This window comes from Zingiber officinale, chromosome 4B (genome assembly GCF_018446385.1).
Source record: "Zingiber officinale cultivar Zhangliang chromosome 4B, Zo_v1.1, whole genome shotgun sequence".
Taxonomy (NCBI): domain Eukaryota; kingdom Viridiplantae; phylum Streptophyta; class Magnoliopsida; order Zingiberales; family Zingiberaceae; genus Zingiber; species Zingiber officinale.
This window is the reverse complement of record NC_055993.1, coordinates 106,684,346-106,703,010: the sequence shown is the minus strand read 5'-3', so window position 1 is coordinate 106,703,010 and position 18,665 is coordinate 106,684,346. Positions and strand designations below refer to the sequence as shown.

The window sequence follows — 18,665 nt, the reverse complement described above, 5'->3', positions numbered from 1 at the left end:
TTTTGGATTCAATAATATAGCTAGTTTTTTCTTTTTCTTAATTTCTACATGTGATTCATTAGACCTTACTACTTTTACTCTCTTCTTCTTCAACTCGTTTTTTCTCTAGATCTGATTTGAGCGTTAGAAGGGTCAAACTCGTTATTGGCTCCCTTCTAATTGACCTTTCTTTTTTAATCCCTATAGTAGTTGACATTGACAATCTTAGCCAAAAGAACAACCCATTAGAAGTCGAACCGACAGACAACCTGCTATACATCAACTCGCCAGAGGTTGATCCGCAAGAAACCAATCCGGCAGACGTCAAACTGGCAGGAGATGATTAGCCAAAAACCAAATTGACAAAAGTTGAACCAGCAAGAGGTAACCTGACCTGTCATAGGCCACCCCACCATAGGCCGACCCACGAGAAATTGACTCACTAGGGGATGACCAACTTGTGCTCAACCTGACAAGAGATGATTTGACATGAGTCAATTCATCCCTTGATCTTGGACCGGTTTAGAGATGTTTTCAAAGTAAGTACATTGTTACAAGGTGTTCCCAATTAGAGATATTCTCAAAATAAATAATCTACTATGGGAATATTTTTGATCGAGGATGTTCTTAAAGTGAATACTTTATTACAGAGATATTCTCGATCAGGATATTCTCAAAATGTATAACTTGCTATGAAGATATTTCCGATCAATAATATTTGCAAAAAGTGGTTAGCAGGTTAATCCAAGTAGTGTGAGCTAATGATACAAAACTACATATACCTCAGCTAGCGAGTCTCCCCGAATATATCAACTTTTCAAAGCTTTCCACTATTCCCAATATTGATCAAGAGCAGCTTTGGAGGATTCCTATCCTCTTTCAGGAAAGGATATCTATTCATCTCTTTTGGTCTGCTTCATGACAACCTACATTCTTTTTTTCTCCCTCTCTCTTAGCCCCAAAAAAATGAATATACTTTTAATTTTAAATTGCATAAAAAATATATTCGTGGGTGATGTTGCTCTCAATCTTCCTATACCACTCGTTCAAAGTCGATGTGTATATACCGAAAGGAACTTCACATCAGAATCAGAGTTTAAACTCATACGAAAGAAAGAAAAACAAAATCAAATCAACCTAAAGACAAACATTCAAGCTGTTTAAACGATGCCTTAATAAATCGTTAATTATTTGTGTTTTTTCTGAAGTTGACCAAGGTCAAACTAAAGCAAACCCGGGAAGCGATAAAAAGATGAATAAGAGAGAAGAGGGAAAGTGAAATAGACAGACAGACATGCGATAACTTAACAAGATAAACTGCACGTGGCATTATATTATCCTAATAATAATAATAATAATTTTGATCAAAATTGATACGAGATAAAAAAAAAACAAATCTTTTTCTTTCGGAATCGAAAGATGTAATTGTTAGGACTAATTAATACCGGAGGCCAACTGGCTCCATAAATATCTGGTTAACTATACCAAACCGCTAGTCCCGGGGAAAACAAATCTATTACACATCATAGCTAGTGCTATTGCTTAAAAATTGCTGCATTAATGAAGGGCAGCTGCCCTTGTTTGTTGGACTCCCTTGAAGGGCTACACAATGAGTTGGGAATAGAACCTTCACTTTGTGTCCTCATTTCTCTTCAAAAACTTTACAAAAAGTAAATGGATTCATTCGCGGATAGCACGCCACAGGGCGCTATATATAGTGCTCGATCATCGCCTAGCTCCTCCACAGAAGTGTGTACGCAAACAAAGGGTTTGCGAATTGCTCTTCGCTAGCTAGCCGCGAGCAAACGCGCATTAATTGTAAGCCATGAGCAGAGCGCGAGACTCGCTGGTGGTGGGCCGGGTGATCGGCGACGTCCTCGAGCCCTTCATCAAGAGAGTCTCTCTCCGAATCAACTACTCAGGGAAGGAGATCACCAACGGCCGCGAGTTCAAGCCCTCTGAGGTGGTCAACCAACCTCGCGTCGAGGTCGGTGGCAATGACCTCAGGACCTTTTACACCCTCGTACGTGAGCTAGCCTAGCTACTTAATTCTTCTTTAAACCTCAAATATTCCTAAACCCTAAACCCTATTAATCAATCGACTACCTCGCACGACGCACGCGTGCATGCAGGTGATGGTGGACCCCGATGCTCCCAGCCCTAGTAACCCACACCTGAGAGAGTACCTCCAGTGGTAAACCTACTCTCTGTTTAATTTCTTCAAATATTGACTGACTAGCTCGTTAATTATGCGTACGTTACTGCTAATGCAGGCTGGTGGTCGACATCCCTGGCACTACGGACGCGACCTTCGGTGAGTGTATCGATCATTCATCGATCGAAAGGCATGCATGATTAATTGCATGCATTGATTTAAGATATATACTGAATTTCATTTCCAGGAAGAGAGCTGATGTGCTACGAGCCCCCACGGCCCACAATGGGGATCCACCGCATGGTGCTCGTGTTGTTCCAGCAGCTGGGTCGTGAGACGGTGTATCCACCCGGGTGGCGCCAGAACTTCAACACCAAGGACTTTGCCGAGATTTACAACCTCGGGCAGCCGGTGGCCGCTGTCTACTTCAACTGCCAGAGGGAGTCCGGCTCTGGTGGCCGGAGGATGTACCCCATATAGAACTCTCCCCTCCAACTACTGCAGCTACCACTGCTACTTAAATATATATATATATACACACAAACACTTATAAGTTGATGCAGCTATATATATATAGATATCTATATATATATATATATATGAATTCAGATGGTGATAATAACGTATTAGTATGATGCAAGAGTGAGAGTGCATGAAACAAAACTGTATACGTTCTGCTGATATAATCTATGGCTGGGAACCTTAATGTCATTTCTAATCCTCGTGATAAATAAAAGAGGTATTTGAAGGTAATTTAATTAGGAGAAATCTAGGTAAGGCAATGGATATATATGATGCCGCCGTCACTTTCAGAGGGCACCTGTCGAGATTTATGCCTGACAAAAGGATGCCACAAGGACAAATGTGCATGGAAAAAGGATTATTCTTTATACAAGGAATGGATGTCACAATTAATGGATCTTGGAAAACTAATGAATGGATTAATTAATTACCATGCACCTTGTGGCTGTTGTGATTTGAAAAGGAAAACTGACTGAAATTCCACGTGCATGTAGAAGAGCAGGAACCAATTAGGGGGTTCTCATGTACTACTCAGTTGCAGAACTTTAACGTCTGTGAAACTACCGCTCAAAAGTTGTGGTGGGAAATAGCAGAGACAGATTCTCATGGAAATCTAGTGGAACAATATTGGAAGTCAAAGCAGTGATCCTAACGTCCTTAGATTCGTGTTACTATAATTAGAGAAATCATAAACTATAAGAATCTAGACAAACCGTTGCGTCTTATATGTGATAAATTAGACTATTTGATGGCTACTTGGGCCGTGATTTCCTTAAGGAGAAAGGGAAAAAAAAATAAAAGAAAAAAAAGAAGTTACCCCGGGTGACTCCGGCGTCAGCGCCGGCTGGCATCCACAGTCATAACCCACAGTCCGAATAGATCATTCGGGCTAGCTCCGCCAGTATCTCCTCCTATCCCGTCAAGGGCGGAGGTAGCCTATCTAGGTAAGAAAAAAGCCCATAAATTTAAGAATTTTTTTCATAATTACAAATCTCCCAATCAAATTCTGCGATCAATTCGGAGATCGTTTCGTTTTATATACAACTTCCCCGAGCCTTGATAAAGTATAATTAATTATAATTTCTGACTCTTGCTACTGTATCCCGTATATACTCCACTTCTCTCTCGCAACTTCTAATGAGCTCGACTCTCGTCTTCCTTTCCCTCATCCCCAACGAGAGTCTCTTCTTTTGAAAATTAATTTTCTTAACCAATAAGTTGAACGAGGGTGTTTGGAATTCACTACTTGCATAGCATAAAGCATAGAGCATAGAGCATAGAGGGGTAAATAACTAACCATACACCTTTCACAAGGTTACTTTTCATTATCTTTTCAGTCTTTCATAGAAATCTTCAATTATCTCTCTTTTACAACAATAATAACAATAATCAAATTTTATTTTATCTTATGTAAGTATCTTCCTATTTATTATAGTTTCACTTAGACACCTCTTTAAAAAAAAAAAAAAGTTTTAAATTCTAAAAATATAAATAGATTTTAAAGATAATACACATTTATTATAATTCTCTCTCTCTCTCTCTCTCTCTCTCTCTATATATATATATATATATATATATATATATATATAATCCATATAATAATATTAATAATAATAAAAAATTGTGGGAGTGGGAAGAATCGTGTGAATCCCTTTCAAGGAATAAACTTTTCATACACTTGTAACTTTTTGCTAGCTTTGCGGCATCCGTAAGCTGAGCATATATCTTCAAAAACTTTAATCAGATTCGAGCTGTCTCTCATGTACGTCCTCCTCACCTTTCATTTCCTCTCATGAATAAGTTTAACATTAACACATCCAACGTAGCAAGTCAACTTCCACATATATCAATTACTCACTGCCTGCCTTACCTTGTGGCTGCCATGCACTAAGGTTCAATTCCACATACATTTAGCAGACCCATCAACAAAGGAATCTCACACACAAAGTAACATCCATGGAGATGGTCACAATCCAGCTGCTCTTCTAAGAAAAGCTAGCAGTATGTAAAATGCGGTCGAGGTTAGAGATAGATTGACATTGGAGTCCCCTCCTAGACGAACATTTCTAAGGGTATAATCTTGCCTAATGGGATCGAGGTCGCGAGCTGTTGTGGAGAAGGAAGTAGATGAAGCGAAGGCAGAGCAAGTAACAAAGTAGGGAGGGTATTAGAATTAAAAATGAAGAGAAAGAAAATAGAATACTAACAAGTTTTATACTCGACGCCAGGCATCTTCAAGTGGTTGAGTTTTATACACAACAACTAAAGCTCAGGAAATGAAATCACAGAAAGACAGGTATCCAGAATCCACTAGTTCAGGAATATGACTAGCTAAGAATAATCGAAATGGTTCGCTCATCATCATATAAACACGTGAAACAAAAACAAAATCTGGAAAGTTAATAAGTAGCAAGGCAATAGGGGGTACGATTTTAAGCGCCGAAGGCAGTAATGAAGGATACAAGAACAGTAATGTCATCTAGCTTGCCTCCATAGTATCGGTATCCAGCGTGTTGAGCTGCAGTCGAGAATGGTGTTTGCCTGTTCTTATCCTGAGCTCGTTGGCGAGCCAATGCGGCAATCTTCTGGGCCATCACTTGAGGTTCCAAACCAGCTCGAATCCCATGAACCACCACGGCAGTGATCTCATTGTTGTACAGGTTATCGAAGAGACCATCTGTCCCTGTGACAATCACGTCGCCTGATTCGACTGGGACAGTGAACACCTGCTCACAAGTTTTGAGAGAACCAATGGTTATCCATTTCATCTAACCAAAAAGAATATCAGCAGAGATTGGGTTATTAAGTGCAGCCAGACGCCAGCATGAGCTAGCTAAGAAACAGGGTTGGGTCAGCTCAACTCTAAGCAAGAACAGTCATGAATAAATCAGACTGGGGATTGAAGTCCGGAGCATATTTTGTTCGAGTTTTCAGAGGTTATCTAGGCGAAGGTACAAGCACAAAAACGTAATTGATAAATAATTTAGTGATCAACTGATGAGAAAGGAACCCAATAGGTGAATTTAAATTATTGAGGTAAACTTGTTGGAAACGCTTTTGAGGTGATGAACTGCATCCAAACAATCAAAAATGATCATGAACAAGTTGGTAATTTAACTTGAAAAGAACCATTTACGTTTATTTGGAAAAGTAGGTGAACAAGTTTAAACATTCTCTTCAAACTCAATATATGAACAATTCAAAGATTAATATTATTAATCTCAATTAATATGATCCATCCAGCCGACTCCAAATAGGTGGGACACATCAACATAATGTGATGAAATGATCATGAATCAAGCTCATGAATGTTATTAACAAAACCCACAAACTATTCGTAAACAACATCCAAAAGTATTTATTGTAAGGTATAATGTATACTTAAAGTTCTTCATGTAAATTGAAAATGAATTTTTTGATAGTATTAACATGTAAATTAAATATTTACTAATATTCAATTGACGATATGTTTTCTTTTAATAAATGGAATCATCATCATCAGGTCTCTTAGTTCCAACTATTTTAGATTGACACCACACGGATCATATCTCTCTATTATACTCCATTTAAGGCTATATTGCATGTAGATCTCTTAACTTGTTATATCTCCAAATCCCAACACCTTCAACTCTAGCCCAATCAATTTGTATAACAATAGATTGAGTGAATTTGAGCATGTCGATAGCATCTTAATTTATTTTCCCATTTTATCATCCTTAGAACTACTATCAACATAGCAATATTTTTAATTTTCCCCCATAATCTCACAGAACGATCTTATTGATTCATCTCAACTCAATCAACGTTAGTTACATAATGTTTCCCAATTGTTCAAGAGTCTAACCATAAAGCATAGCATCACACACATACAAATATACCTTGTAGCTTAAAGGGCACACAATGATCATTGATCATACAAAAATCCAAATACTCCTATCCATTTTAACCACCATTAGTGATATTTTCAACAATCTTTCTTTCGCCACTTGAGGTGGTGGTAAGTGGAATCTTCAACCCCCACGGGCATAGCTGAGGTGGTAAGTGGATGGAGGTTTGCGACTTGAGGTTGAGGGGTCGAATCTCAAGGTTAGCAGGGCGTAAATCCCTACACCCTGTGTAACTCACCCTCTCATCCACTTGCCTCCTCATTCACCGTGATTTACCTCCTCCATGTTGGTCCTAGCGGAAGCGTTGGAGGTAAGCGTTTCGTCCTTTTGCCACTTCAACAATCTTTCTTTCGCGAGTAATAGATGTAAGATATTAAAAACTCTTATAGAAAATATATCTTCGTCCACATTAACTATTTTCTTGTTTTATTATTCCAAAACAAAAAAAAAGTTTAGCAGCTTTCTAAATGACTACCTAATAATTAATTGAGCTCCATAAAAACTAGAGCTTCATTCAAACTCGATAAGCTTTTTAATAAACAAATTTAATCGCAAATAAATGAGCATGGTTAAAAATTGAGCAAACTTGAGCTTGTTTAATTTTTGTTAAACAAGCTTGGAACATTCAACCTCAACTTGTTAGAACTCTAGTGCATTACAATTGATTAGAGAAAGTGGAACGAGTAATTACAAGCTAAGAGTAATATAGTGCAGGAGGAGTAACAACTAACCTGGGCAGAACTAGGAAGATCGCTCGCATTGCTACTCTCCAGTTGATAAGTAAAGTTGAAATCATGTTGCTGCACTGGTGATTTGAATACAGTGCAACCATCTCTAACTATTATGAAACCACTGTCACCAAGGTTGACTGCATGAATCCCCTAGAAAACAAAATAGAACAAGAGGGCATGTTACTGATGATATTACAAGAAACTGTTGTCATGAGCCGAGGGGCTCTATTCCTATACAAGAGGCAACTTACTAGTAACAATGTTTATCATTGCATCATAACCACAAAATAGATATACCAAAAGAATAGTCAAAGCTGAATCAATAATAAATGCTGAAATTTTATTAAGCATTCCAAATTATGTTGATGCAAATGCCTGAACTCATGCTGACAACAGAAGTAGAGGTTTTTTGATACTCATTTTTAATTTCATTGTCTAGTAATTTGTCAAACTGTTTTATAATTTAGGTAGTCATATTTTTCTCTTTTGGTGAATGTGTGAGGATCGCCCGCATATTCATCTCCTGTGCTATCAGTTTTGCAAAATGAATTGAAATATATTGTATATCATTTAATTTAACTTTATTACTATTTTTAGTTTTAAATCATTAATTTTTCGATTTCAGAATTACAATCTAATATAATTGATATTGAAATTCTAGAGTAGTGGCAATTTTAATAAAAGAAATTGTTTCCACAAAATTTGTACTATGCTCATGGAAAAGAAGTTGCAAAACCAAGGAAAAGAAAAATACTGCTTAAGTACTCACACTATTAGAGCATCCATATCAGCTTCCCTAAATACATAATTTACTTCAAATTTTATATATTATGTAAAAAAAATTCTTACATGAATAATACTTCTCTAAATTTAGGGAATGACATGCATTCTCTAAACATTAAAATATCATTTAATTTGGGAGAGAGAAAGAAAAGGGAGTTGATTGGGTAATGAAAAATAAATATTACATAGGAGAGAGAAAAATAATTAAAAAAAAAGTGGAAGAGAGAGAAAAAAACAATAAAAAATAAAGATAATGAAAATTTTGGGTTATTGATGTAGTGTGTAGTGAAAAATGATTGTCTAAATTTAATAAAGTGGATGATTTACATCAAATTTTAGAGATATTATAGAAAAACTGATGTGGATACTCGTAACTAAATAAACTAGCAATTTTGTAAAATATGAGAAGATTATAAGGCAAATGTTTTATCGGAATTGGAACCAAGAGAACAATGAAACAGACTCCCGTTAAAGTTCACTAAAAAAAACACTGATTTAGGGACGGATTTTAGCAATGAAATTAATTCGTCGCAAATCAGCAACAAATATAACAACAATGAAATTAACAAAAAAAAAGTTTTCGCCACAAAATTAACAAAACAATTTGTCACAAAATTCGTCGCAAATATTAAATTCAACACTAATTTGCGACGAATTTAATATTCGTCGCAAATTAAAGACGAATTTTGCGACAAACTATGGATTCAATTAGAAATTTAGCCACGAATTGTATATTCATTGCTAAATTTGCGACTAAGTGCTAAATTTTGTGACAAATATACAATTCATTGCTACATTTAGACTAAATTGCGGATTGGAATATTAGATTTAGCGACGAATCCTGGATTCGTCGCTGAATTTAGGAATCTAAATCCCTCCTAACCCTAAATTTTCTAACTTGAATCGGTTCTCTCCAACTCGTGAAGCACGCCGAGCATAACTAGTAATCTTCGATCCTTTCTCCCCTCCCCTGCACACCACTCGCAACCGGCCGCGAACGCAGCCGACCACATGGCCTCGCGACTAAGGGCGAGCGGTCTTTGCTTTCCCCTCATTGAAAAGTAGCCACAACGTTCGGTCTTCTACAGATCTGGACAATGGCATCTTCATCTTCTTCGAACTCCGATCGGCCATCATCCGCAAGCTTGGTTGATTTCCTTGATGTGTGATTTGATCATTTGATTTCTTGTATGAATTTACCGTTGATTGATTATATTAGACTCCTCTTCCATGTTTAAGATGTCACCGATTTAGTTTGAATTGAATGGTGCTTGTGAAGTGTTCGATGAATGTCCCCAAACACTATGAATTGATTAGATCCGGATTGGTTTATTTGTGTGATATGTTGATTGTCTACTTGATGTGTTGATTGTTTGTATAAATTCTTGTTGAATGCTTGTAATAGATTCAATGTTCGATATAGAATGATATGCATTTGGTTTTGATTGAATGTTGCTGGTTACGTGTCCGATTAAATGTTTCTTACATGTTTGTTACTTAGTTAATGCAATTCTTAGTGTTAGTTCTCTTGCCATGCTATTCTGTTTAGTGCTTTATGTTTGAATCATTCATTTGGATGCAATACAATTGAATTAGATTTAGATTCCCCAAAAATCTAAATGATGTAGTATTTTGTATGAAATTTAAAGACTATAAAAGTTGTTTGTGACCCTTATATTAGATTGTTGACTTTGTAATGTTGCACAAATATTGTTCGTGCAGGTCTCTATTTGGCATGGACTTAAAGTAGTTGGAGACAATAGTCATTTATTGATAGTTATATCTACAACAATAGTCATTTATTGATAGTCGATGTTATTTATCTAGGTTACTTTAATATTAATTATTGTTATACCAATTTAGCAGTAATTAATTATTGGGTTGGAATTTTTTTTTGATTTTGCTTCCAAAGTTTATGGATGTGAATAAGTTAAGGTGTTCGTGCAAAAAGTGTCATAATGAAAAAATTTTACAGATCAAGTTCGAGAACATCTTTATAGATTTGATTTTACTCCGAATTATTATAATTGGACATATCATGATGAATCGTTCACATCTGATGAGGATTATGGACGAAACATACAAGTGTTAGTTAGCGGAGATTAGAATTATTATGATCAATTAAATCCATAGAGGGTGGTAATTGATGCAACCATTCATAATTTTATTCCAAAACTGAGTGCTACAAGTTCTAATTTTCCTTCAACATTTGCACAAATGTTTACTAATTATACATCACCGTTGGAGAAAGTAACGCCGTCAGTTGTTGACGAAAATGAGAATAATGAGCCATATCTCTAATTTCAAGAAGTGTTGAGTGCTGCAGATGAAGCTGTGTGGGCTGGTTGTGATAGTTACACTAAATTATACTGTTGAATGCCAATGTGTTTGAAGATTGTTTTAATGATTTTGTTCAAAGATGTATTGTCACGTGATCACATAATGCCAAATGATGTAAAAAACTTGTGAAAGAATTAGATCATCTGGTGGAAAGAATTGATGTTTGCAGAGATAGGATGTATTCTATATTCAATAGATGATGCAAATGTAGATGTCTGCAAATTCTATAATCAATGCATATACAAGAGTATCAGGAGGTCGGGTCGTAATCAGTGATGTAAATCATTCAATCAATTGCTTTATTTACCCTAACTCTTAGGTACAAAAGCTTTATGCATCAAAGATCACTGATGAATACATGACTTGACATGCAAATCATCAAACAGAAGAAGGACTAATGTGTCATCCATAAGATGCAGAGACGCAAAAAATTTTTGATAAAACATATCTTGAATTTGTGAAGGAGACTCAAAACATTAGGTTAGGTCATGTGCTGATGATTTTGCTCCATTTGACAAATCAGGAAGAAATTATTCTGACCAGTTATCTTAACTCCATATAATCTTCGACTTGGAATGTGCATAAAAACACCATATAACATTAGTCATGCATGACCCGCAAAATCTGAAGAAGTTAATAGGTGTTTACATGCAACCACTGATTGTGGAGCTGAAACAACTATAAGATGTTTGTAATAAAGGTTGTTATTCTTTAGACCGTAAATGACTTTCCGGCTTATGGTATTTTATTGGAATGGAGCATCGCTGGGATCTTAGAATGTCCAATATGTATGGAGAGATCAAAGTCAAAACATAGGAAGAAGACGAGTTATTTTGATTGTCCAATTTTTACCACCAAACAATAAATTCAGACGAAATAAAGAAGAATTTATTAAGAATAGACTTGAAAGAACACCTCGGTCATTGAGATTAATAGGTGAATAAATTTGATATAGATGCCTAACTTTCCATCTGTTATTGAAAAGTCACATGATACAACATATAAATATGGAAACATATATAAATGAACTAAAAGGAGTATATTTTGGGATTTATTGTATTGGAAGAGTCATTTGATTCATCAAAATCTCGATGTAATGCATATTGAGAAGAATGTTTTTGATAGTCTAATAAATACAATTATGGATATCATTGGAAAAACGAAAGACAATCTGAATACAAGAAAAGATACATGACTCCTTTATAAACGACCCACTCTTAATGTCGATAGAAGTAATAAAGGACCAAAGCAAAAGGCAATTTATACATTGAATAAAGATTAGAGACAGATTGCTTGTGAATGATTGAAATCAAATTGTTTGATTAGAGATGTGTCAACATAAAGGAATGCAAATTGATTGATTTCATGATTGTCATATATTCATGGAAAGGTTAGTTCCTATTGCTTTTAAAGAACTTTTATCAAATTTTATATGGGGTGTCATTCCGGAAGTAGACATTTGCTTTCATTATATTTGCTCGACAGTGCCGAGACATTCACGCATGGAGACGTTAGAGAGAGACATTCTAATCATTTTGTGTAATTTAAAAAGGATATTTCCATCATCATTTTTTGATTTAATGGAACATCTTTTGATTCACTTGTCATATGAGACCAAAATTAGAGATTCTATCTAATTTTGATGGATGTATCCATTTGAAAGGTAAAATTTTCACCTTCTATACTTCATTATCAATGCAGATAAAATGACTCAATTGATTATTTTCTAATTCATTTTGTGTTATTACAATTAGCTAGATATCATTTGAAAAAAGTGAAAAATAAGGCACAGGTTAAATCTTCTATTGTTAATGCATACATTATTGAAGAAGTAACAAATTTTGCAAAAGGCGGAGAACGAGAAGAAATGATGAGGGTTTAGGATTTTCATCCCAATTTGAAGTTATTCTCAATTTTTTCACCAAGTGAACCATATACGTGTAGACATTTAACGGGCCAAGAATGGCGGATAGCCCACACATATATTTTATTAAATTGTCCAGAAGTTAACGACATATTTCGAATAAATACAAATTTGATATTTTATGTATTTCTTATATCATAAATTATTTGTGTTATAATTTGCTTTTTTCTATGATAGGATTTTCCAAAATTTATATTCCGATCTTTCAATACATGAGTTTGATCGCTTCAGCGATAAAGAATTTACACCATGGTTCAAAATTATGTAAGTAAACTATAAATTATTTGTACACATATCTTGACTTAATCATGATATATTTGTTTGACTTTAGGTTCATGATAATCAAGCTCACGTTGAGCAAGAATTGCTAATCCATCTGTTATGGGGTCTAAAATCAATGGTACAAATTTGGCCAGCATATTTCATAAACCGATATAATTTTCATACTCGAGATTATGGAATGGGAAAAACTAGTATTCAAACATCAAATGATGGAAGTGCAAAAAAGTTTTTATAAGTTGTTGGATGCAATTATAGAGGTAAAGAACCCTGAACCAGAAGTGTGAGTTGTTTTATTATGTGTCGCTGACTTGACCCTGTTAGAGGGATAAAGGTGCATCCACAGTTTAATTTGGTTGAAATAAATCATAAGAAATTTTATAAAAAATATGAACCATTTATGTTGAGACAACAAGCGATTTAAGTATTTTATACTTCATATCCTAGTTTGAAACGTGACAAAATTGATTAATGAGTTTATAAAATGAAAGCACGGAAGAAAATTGAGGAGCGTTGGGAAGACATAACATATCAACAAGAGGAAGTTGCAAACACAATTCAGACCAAGAAATATAATAATCCAATATTAAGAGATCCAGCGTAATGATAGATGTGGATGCAAGTGAAATTCATGAGGATGACGATGATGAATCTAATTTTGGGACTGATAATGATGACGACAACGAGGAGAATGACGACTTTGATTTTCAATGATATGACAATGTAAATTTAGTTTTAATTTATGGTATTGTTTATTTTATGTGAATAAATTTAGTTTTAATTTGCAATTTTATAAATCTCGTAACTCAATTAGTTGTATTTTAGTGTCTCATTCTTAAATTTATATATTTTATTTGTTAATGAACTTTTTTTTCTATAGGTTGTTAGATATTAGAGGTGACATATTGGTGTCTTGTTTCACACATTTAAATATGGTAAGTTTTTTCGTGTTTTCAATGTTTTTCATTATGCATTTGATGAATATCTAATTTTTTATACTTTATCCTAACAATTATGGTTGATGGCATCGACGTGGCGGCCATCGACGAAATACCGTCTTCTTTAGCACCATCACAATCTCAATCCCTTGCTAGCAATGTACCTCCGCCCCCTCCTCCCTTTCAGTTGTAGGACCTTCCCATTCTCAACAAATCCTTTTGGGAGACGGTCGCGAGTTCATGAATATCTAATTTTTTATACTTTATCCAATTATGGTTGATAGCATCGACGTGGCAACCATCGACGAAATACCATCTACTTTAGCACCGTCACAATCTCAATCCCTTGCTAGCAATGTACCTCCGCCCCCTCCCCCCTTTCAGTTGTAGGACCTTCCCATTCTCAACAAATCCTTTCGGGAGACGGCCGCGAGTTGATAGCCCCTTGCGGAGATTCATAAGTACTAAAGATTAAATTTTTACATGTATTTTTTTTATTTATTTTCCATGTTTTATTTTTTCAACTAGCTAAATTTATTTAACGTTGTTTGTTTGTAACTTTACGATAGATTTACAAATTTTGTCCATGTTATTTATGAGCATAGTGAATAACCATTGGCGAGAAGATTCAATGACTTATACAAGCACTCCAACTCCAACAAAAGAGTTATGGTGGAACGAGTTTAAGGTAAGCTATATGTCCCAATCAGTTTATATATGAAATTTAAGTTTCTAATACATGTTTTTTTTCCATTGCAATGAGCATTCACTGAATAAGATTGAAGAGTTGGAAATAAGGAGGATTTTTTTTTTAAAAAATGTGATGATCACATCCGCCGTACACTAAATCCTGGAAAGACTAAGGGAAAAAAGCTTCCTTGCATCACCGAGGATAATTGGGACAAGATTGTGCATTTTTGGGAATCGGAGGAGAGTAAACAAAGAAGTCAACAGAATAGAATAAATCAAGCTTATAATTCTGGAGAATCGTATGCAACATATGCGGGAGGTTCGATCAATATCGGTGAACATAGTCAAAGAATGGTAATTTTTTAGAACACTAATTATTTAATTTAATTTTGACTATATCATTATTTCTAAAACAGTATTTTTAGCTAAAGAAATGGGGACCAAGCCATTATTTATTGACACTTTCACGTGCACCTTTCAAAAAAAAAAGACAAGACATGGAGCAGAAAGAGGGATAGAGCAATTAAGGTTTGTAATTTTAAAACTTATAATTATTTAATGGATATTATCAATGTTGATTTGAATATATTATATTAAATATACCATGACAATGTAGTAAGATTAATTTATTAGGTTAGTCTCTCCAAAATTTATTTTTATTGCTAACTAGTTTATTTGATTTCTAATGAATCACTTGATAAAGATTAGCTTATTTTTTTTCATTAATTTCAACTTTTTCAATGTTAATATGAATGTTCAAAATTTAGATCCTATATAGTCTGATCCTATATATGTAATTAAGATTATACGCGTTTCTCTATTATATTGCTATTTTAATTGTTCTCATTACAATACATAATAAAGATGATGAGCTAGCATAGAGAAACTTAGGTGCAAGTGATGATAATGATGGTTAAAAAGAGTTTATGGCTCGAGGCGAGTGGTGAACTGAAAGGGAAAAGAATATTTTGATTGGGTTCTTTGAGCAGAAATTGTAGAGTCACTGCTTCTTCCACCCCACCAACAGAAATAAATCAATTGACCGAAGAGGTTAGCAATTCAAAGGAGCAATTAGTGCAAAGGCATCATGAAATGAGGTAAAGGGATCGAGAAATTAGCGATTTGTGCCAACAACATAACTTCATCATGCAACATCTTCATTTAGCTTCCGCTCAAGTTAGATTCCTCCCTTAGACGGTGATGATGATGACGACGACGACGATGATGATGGTTGTGACTGAAATTGTTGTGTATGAATGTTATTTGTCACATATTTAGTGTTTTTGAACATTTGTTACTTGATTAAGTTTGTGAATTTTTTATTGGTGTTAATTTGTTTCAAACAAAGTCATCAAGGAAGGCGGTGACAAAATGGAAATCCATGTTGGAAGAAGTGAGCATTTACATTAGTTTTATGTTAGTTTGTGTACATTCATACTCTCTGTATTTTCATCTTAACTATCTTACTTTTTGTTTGTTTGTTTGTTTCTGATGCAAGAAAAGAAGAAGAATATCAAGAAAAAAAAGAAGAGGAAGTACGTGATGTTATGGGATCTTATGTTACATTGTCTAGTTTGACTGGATCAATGTTGGAACAATGTATGTGATGATTAGATTAACTTTGTTTTGGAATTTGTACGTGTACAATGTATCAAATTTTGTATTGGATCTTTGATTTGTCATTTTGTTATATGGGATGTTTGATTTTGTTACGTGGGATCTTTGTTGTTTATGTTGATTGTAACAAATTTAGGTTTCGTTGGAAACATTAGGATGTTGCGACAACAAAATTCATCACAAAATCTACCAAATCAGCGACGAAAATGTTTTCGTCGCAAATTAGTGACGAAATCGTTCGGCGCTGATTTGCGATTTGCGATTTGCGACGAATTTCTATTTTTTGTCGCAAAATTTGATGACGACCTATTTGCAACAAAAAAAATGTCCTGAAGAACTTTTGCGATGAGTTTTCTAAATTCGTCACAAATCAAGGTTTTTTTTAGTGGTTTAAAGTCCATGCTCAGGACTAAGAATTAATAAAGATGGCTTAAGTAGAATTCCTATTATCAACATGATACCATTTTCTTTTAGAATTTTAATGTTAGTTAACCAAGTTCACTTCATAATTGCAGTAGAAACTGTAGTGCAATGTAGTTGCATAAAGTAATGCAAAGAGTAAAGAAAGATGAATAGGTACCTGATCTGTAAGTGCGATAATGCAAGCTGTTGATGATCCTTTCTCTTTAGTTCTTGCATAGGCTTTCTCTAACACCTTTAATGGATTAATGGACCCTTTCGGCTCTTCTTCAATTGCATCTACTGAATGTAACATAAGTGACCTAGAATATTGTCCTGAATCAACCCCTTGATCCGCCCAGCCACCAACACCATCTGCTACACCTATCGCCTGCTCATCCCATATGAAATGAGCATCCTCACCACCAGTTTCCTCCTTATCTGGGTGTGGCAGATAACATGATCCAGACAGTAGTTTCAACACTCTATTACTTGGCTTTTTCCTGTGTATACAAAAGAAAATTCTGTAAGCTGGCCAATCACAACTTATATGGAACCATTGAAGATATTCCAAGTGAAAACTACTATGAACAAAACTTATCTATTCCAGCAAACTCATAGTTCCAAACCCAAGAAGAGTTTGCATCTGGCGCACAGCCTAATTATGATGCTGAAACAAACATCTATTTTCAGTAAAAGTACTACTATATTCCCTCATGAAATACAATCATCAAACTGTTCTTACCAAATCATCATCATCAAGTTGTATTGCCCCAAACATTTGAGATCCACTACATAGTTATTATCCCTCTATTGTTTTAACAATATTCCTATACAATGTTATCCCAAAACTTACTATATAGTAGTAATTTATAAGCCAGTCACATCATTTTTTAATACACTAACCCCATGAACTAATAATTTGGCTTAACCAACAAATAACCATTTTTTAAAGTGACAAATGGTGCAAGAGACCCATAAATGTGTCAAAACAGCATATATTATTTTCTAATACTGCCAAATGGCTGTTTTCAGCGTTATGCAACTAAATGATTTGAATGATAAACTATTGTTATAAAATCTATCACATATCATAAATCTGTGCTTATTCCTAAACTCATGGGAGTACAACAGATGCAGTAAGAATAAGATGTCAATTTGTCGTAAGTTAAAAGTAATAATAATAAAAACAAAAAGAGATGTGAAGAGTCATACTGGTCTGCCTCAGATGAACTTGAAGGACTATCAAGTAGTTCTTCCCGTGGAGAACCATCAAGGGGTATGTCAGTAGCTACTCCATTAGGGCAGGATGAGAAGAGTAATGAAGCTAACTGACTACTCCCATTTACCGAAGGAGGTTTACAACTCAAAGCATTCAGTGAATCTCTGAACCAGAAAGGTTTACGATCCACTGTAGAACCCCAACCACTCTGATTATTGGCGATCAATTCAGGTTCATGAGACAAAGCATTTCCTACTGATGTCGTACTCCTCTGGGATATATGAGAGGAAGAACTATGAGCAGACACGGAGACAAGGTAAGCAGTGCTAAGATAAGCAGTGCTATCTATGCATGACCGATAAGATTGACCTGTCAAAGAAGGAACAAAAATAATACGTGATAGTGCTCTGACGACAGACTGGGTAGTGAATCGATCAATATTTTGAAATGCTCGAAGGCTGCCAGCAAGAGCAGAGTAGGAATACGATTGAAATAAGCTCGACTGGCTGCATCTGAGTAGAAATTTTGCAGATGATCGAAGTGCTTTGTGGCTTGGAAAATATGCTGCTGGCATCTTACAGTTAAGAACAAACTATAGATATGGAATAGATATGCGACGGTGTCAACTTCCTCCCTAATAGCGGTGGAAAACCTGAAAAACCACACATTTAAGTAGGTTCATTTTAAAGCAAGGGGAAAAAAAAGGAACCTTAACCTAAATAAAATATATATCCAGAACGAAAACCCTAACCAGTTGATCAAGATTCCATACTCCAAGAAAAAAAACGACCGGAGATCTTCGCATAAAAAGAACGGAGACAGTGGAAAACTTTTTCATTTGCAATTACAAAAATAGAAACAGCGACGATATGCAATTTCTCTATAGGGAAAGAAAGCACAAAGAAAGGAATCAAAATTTTAACTTTGAAAGAAACAGAAAAACAAAGAAACCTTCATAGAAATCTAGGGTATCACACAGAAAGCAAAAGACGAACAGGAATCATAAGGAAACCTCCGCTAGGATTGGAAGAGACGACCAAAAAGACAAGAATGATCCACAATTGTTGGAAGAAACGAAGGAACATTCAGAGAGTCGAAGACCTAGCGTCGGCTTCGGCAACGAGCTGAAACTAACTTGCAGGCTCATCCATGAGCCTGGGTTCAGAAGCGCGTCGATTGGGCATGGGATGGAAGCACGC

General features: G+C 35.2%; 2 protein-coding genes across 2 annotated transcripts; one reads left to right on the top strand and one right to left on the bottom strand.

The window, feature by feature from the left end:
• The first annotated feature begins 1,764 nt into the window (after positions 1-1,764).
• Positions 1,765-2,614, top strand: LOC121977801 (protein HEADING DATE 3A-like). Its single transcript, XM_042530222.1, has 4 exons — positions 1,765-2,002; positions 2,112-2,173; positions 2,253-2,293; positions 2,382-2,614. The coding sequence occupies exons 1-4, from the start codon at positions 1,805-1,807 to the stop codon at positions 2,612-2,614; spliced, it is 534 nt and encodes a 177-aa protein (XP_042386156.1). The 5' UTR covers positions 1,765-1,804.
• A 2,380-nt stretch (positions 2,615-4,994) lies between these two features.
• LOC121978509 (probable protein phosphatase 2C 80) lies at positions 4,995-18,613 on the bottom strand. The gene is made up of 6 exons (XM_042530846.1): positions 18,513-18,613; positions 17,952-18,118; positions 17,460-17,835; positions 16,426-16,747; positions 7,275-7,424; positions 4,995-5,382 (listed from the first exon to the last, which is right to left on the bottom strand). The coding sequence occupies exons 1-6, from the start codon at positions 18,611-18,613 to the stop codon at positions 5,089-5,091; spliced, it is 1,410 nt and encodes a 469-aa protein (XP_042386780.1). The 3' UTR covers positions 4,995-5,088.
• Between the last annotated feature and the right edge of the window lie 52 nt (positions 18,614-18,665).

Bases quoted from the DNA above. Each gene is read 5' to 3' on its own strand.
- LOC121977801 (XM_042530222.1), top strand. From the start codon at position 1,805: ATGAGCAGAGCGCGAGACTCGCTGGTGGTGGGCCGGGTGATCGGCGAC. The intron at 2,003-2,111 runs GTACGTGAGCTA...GCGTGCATGCAG, and splicing joins TCAGGACCTTTTACACCCTC to GTGATGGTGGACCCCGATGC. The intron at 2,294-2,381 runs GTGAGTGTATCG...TTTCATTTCCAG, and splicing joins CACTACGGACGCGACCTTCG to GAAGAGAGCTGATGTGCTAC.
- LOC121978509 (XM_042530846.1), bottom strand. From the start codon at position 18,613: ATGAGCCTGCAAGTTAGTTTCAGCTCGTTGCCGAAGCCGACGCTAGGT. The intron at 18,119-18,512 runs GTCTTTTTGGTC...GTGGTTTTTCAG, and splicing joins AACAATTGTGGATCATTCTT to GTTTTCCACCGCTATTAGGG. The intron at 5,383-7,274 runs GTTAGTTGTTAC...ACTTGTGAGCAG, and splicing joins ATCTTCCTAGTTCTGCCCAG to GTGTTCACTGTCCCAGTCGA.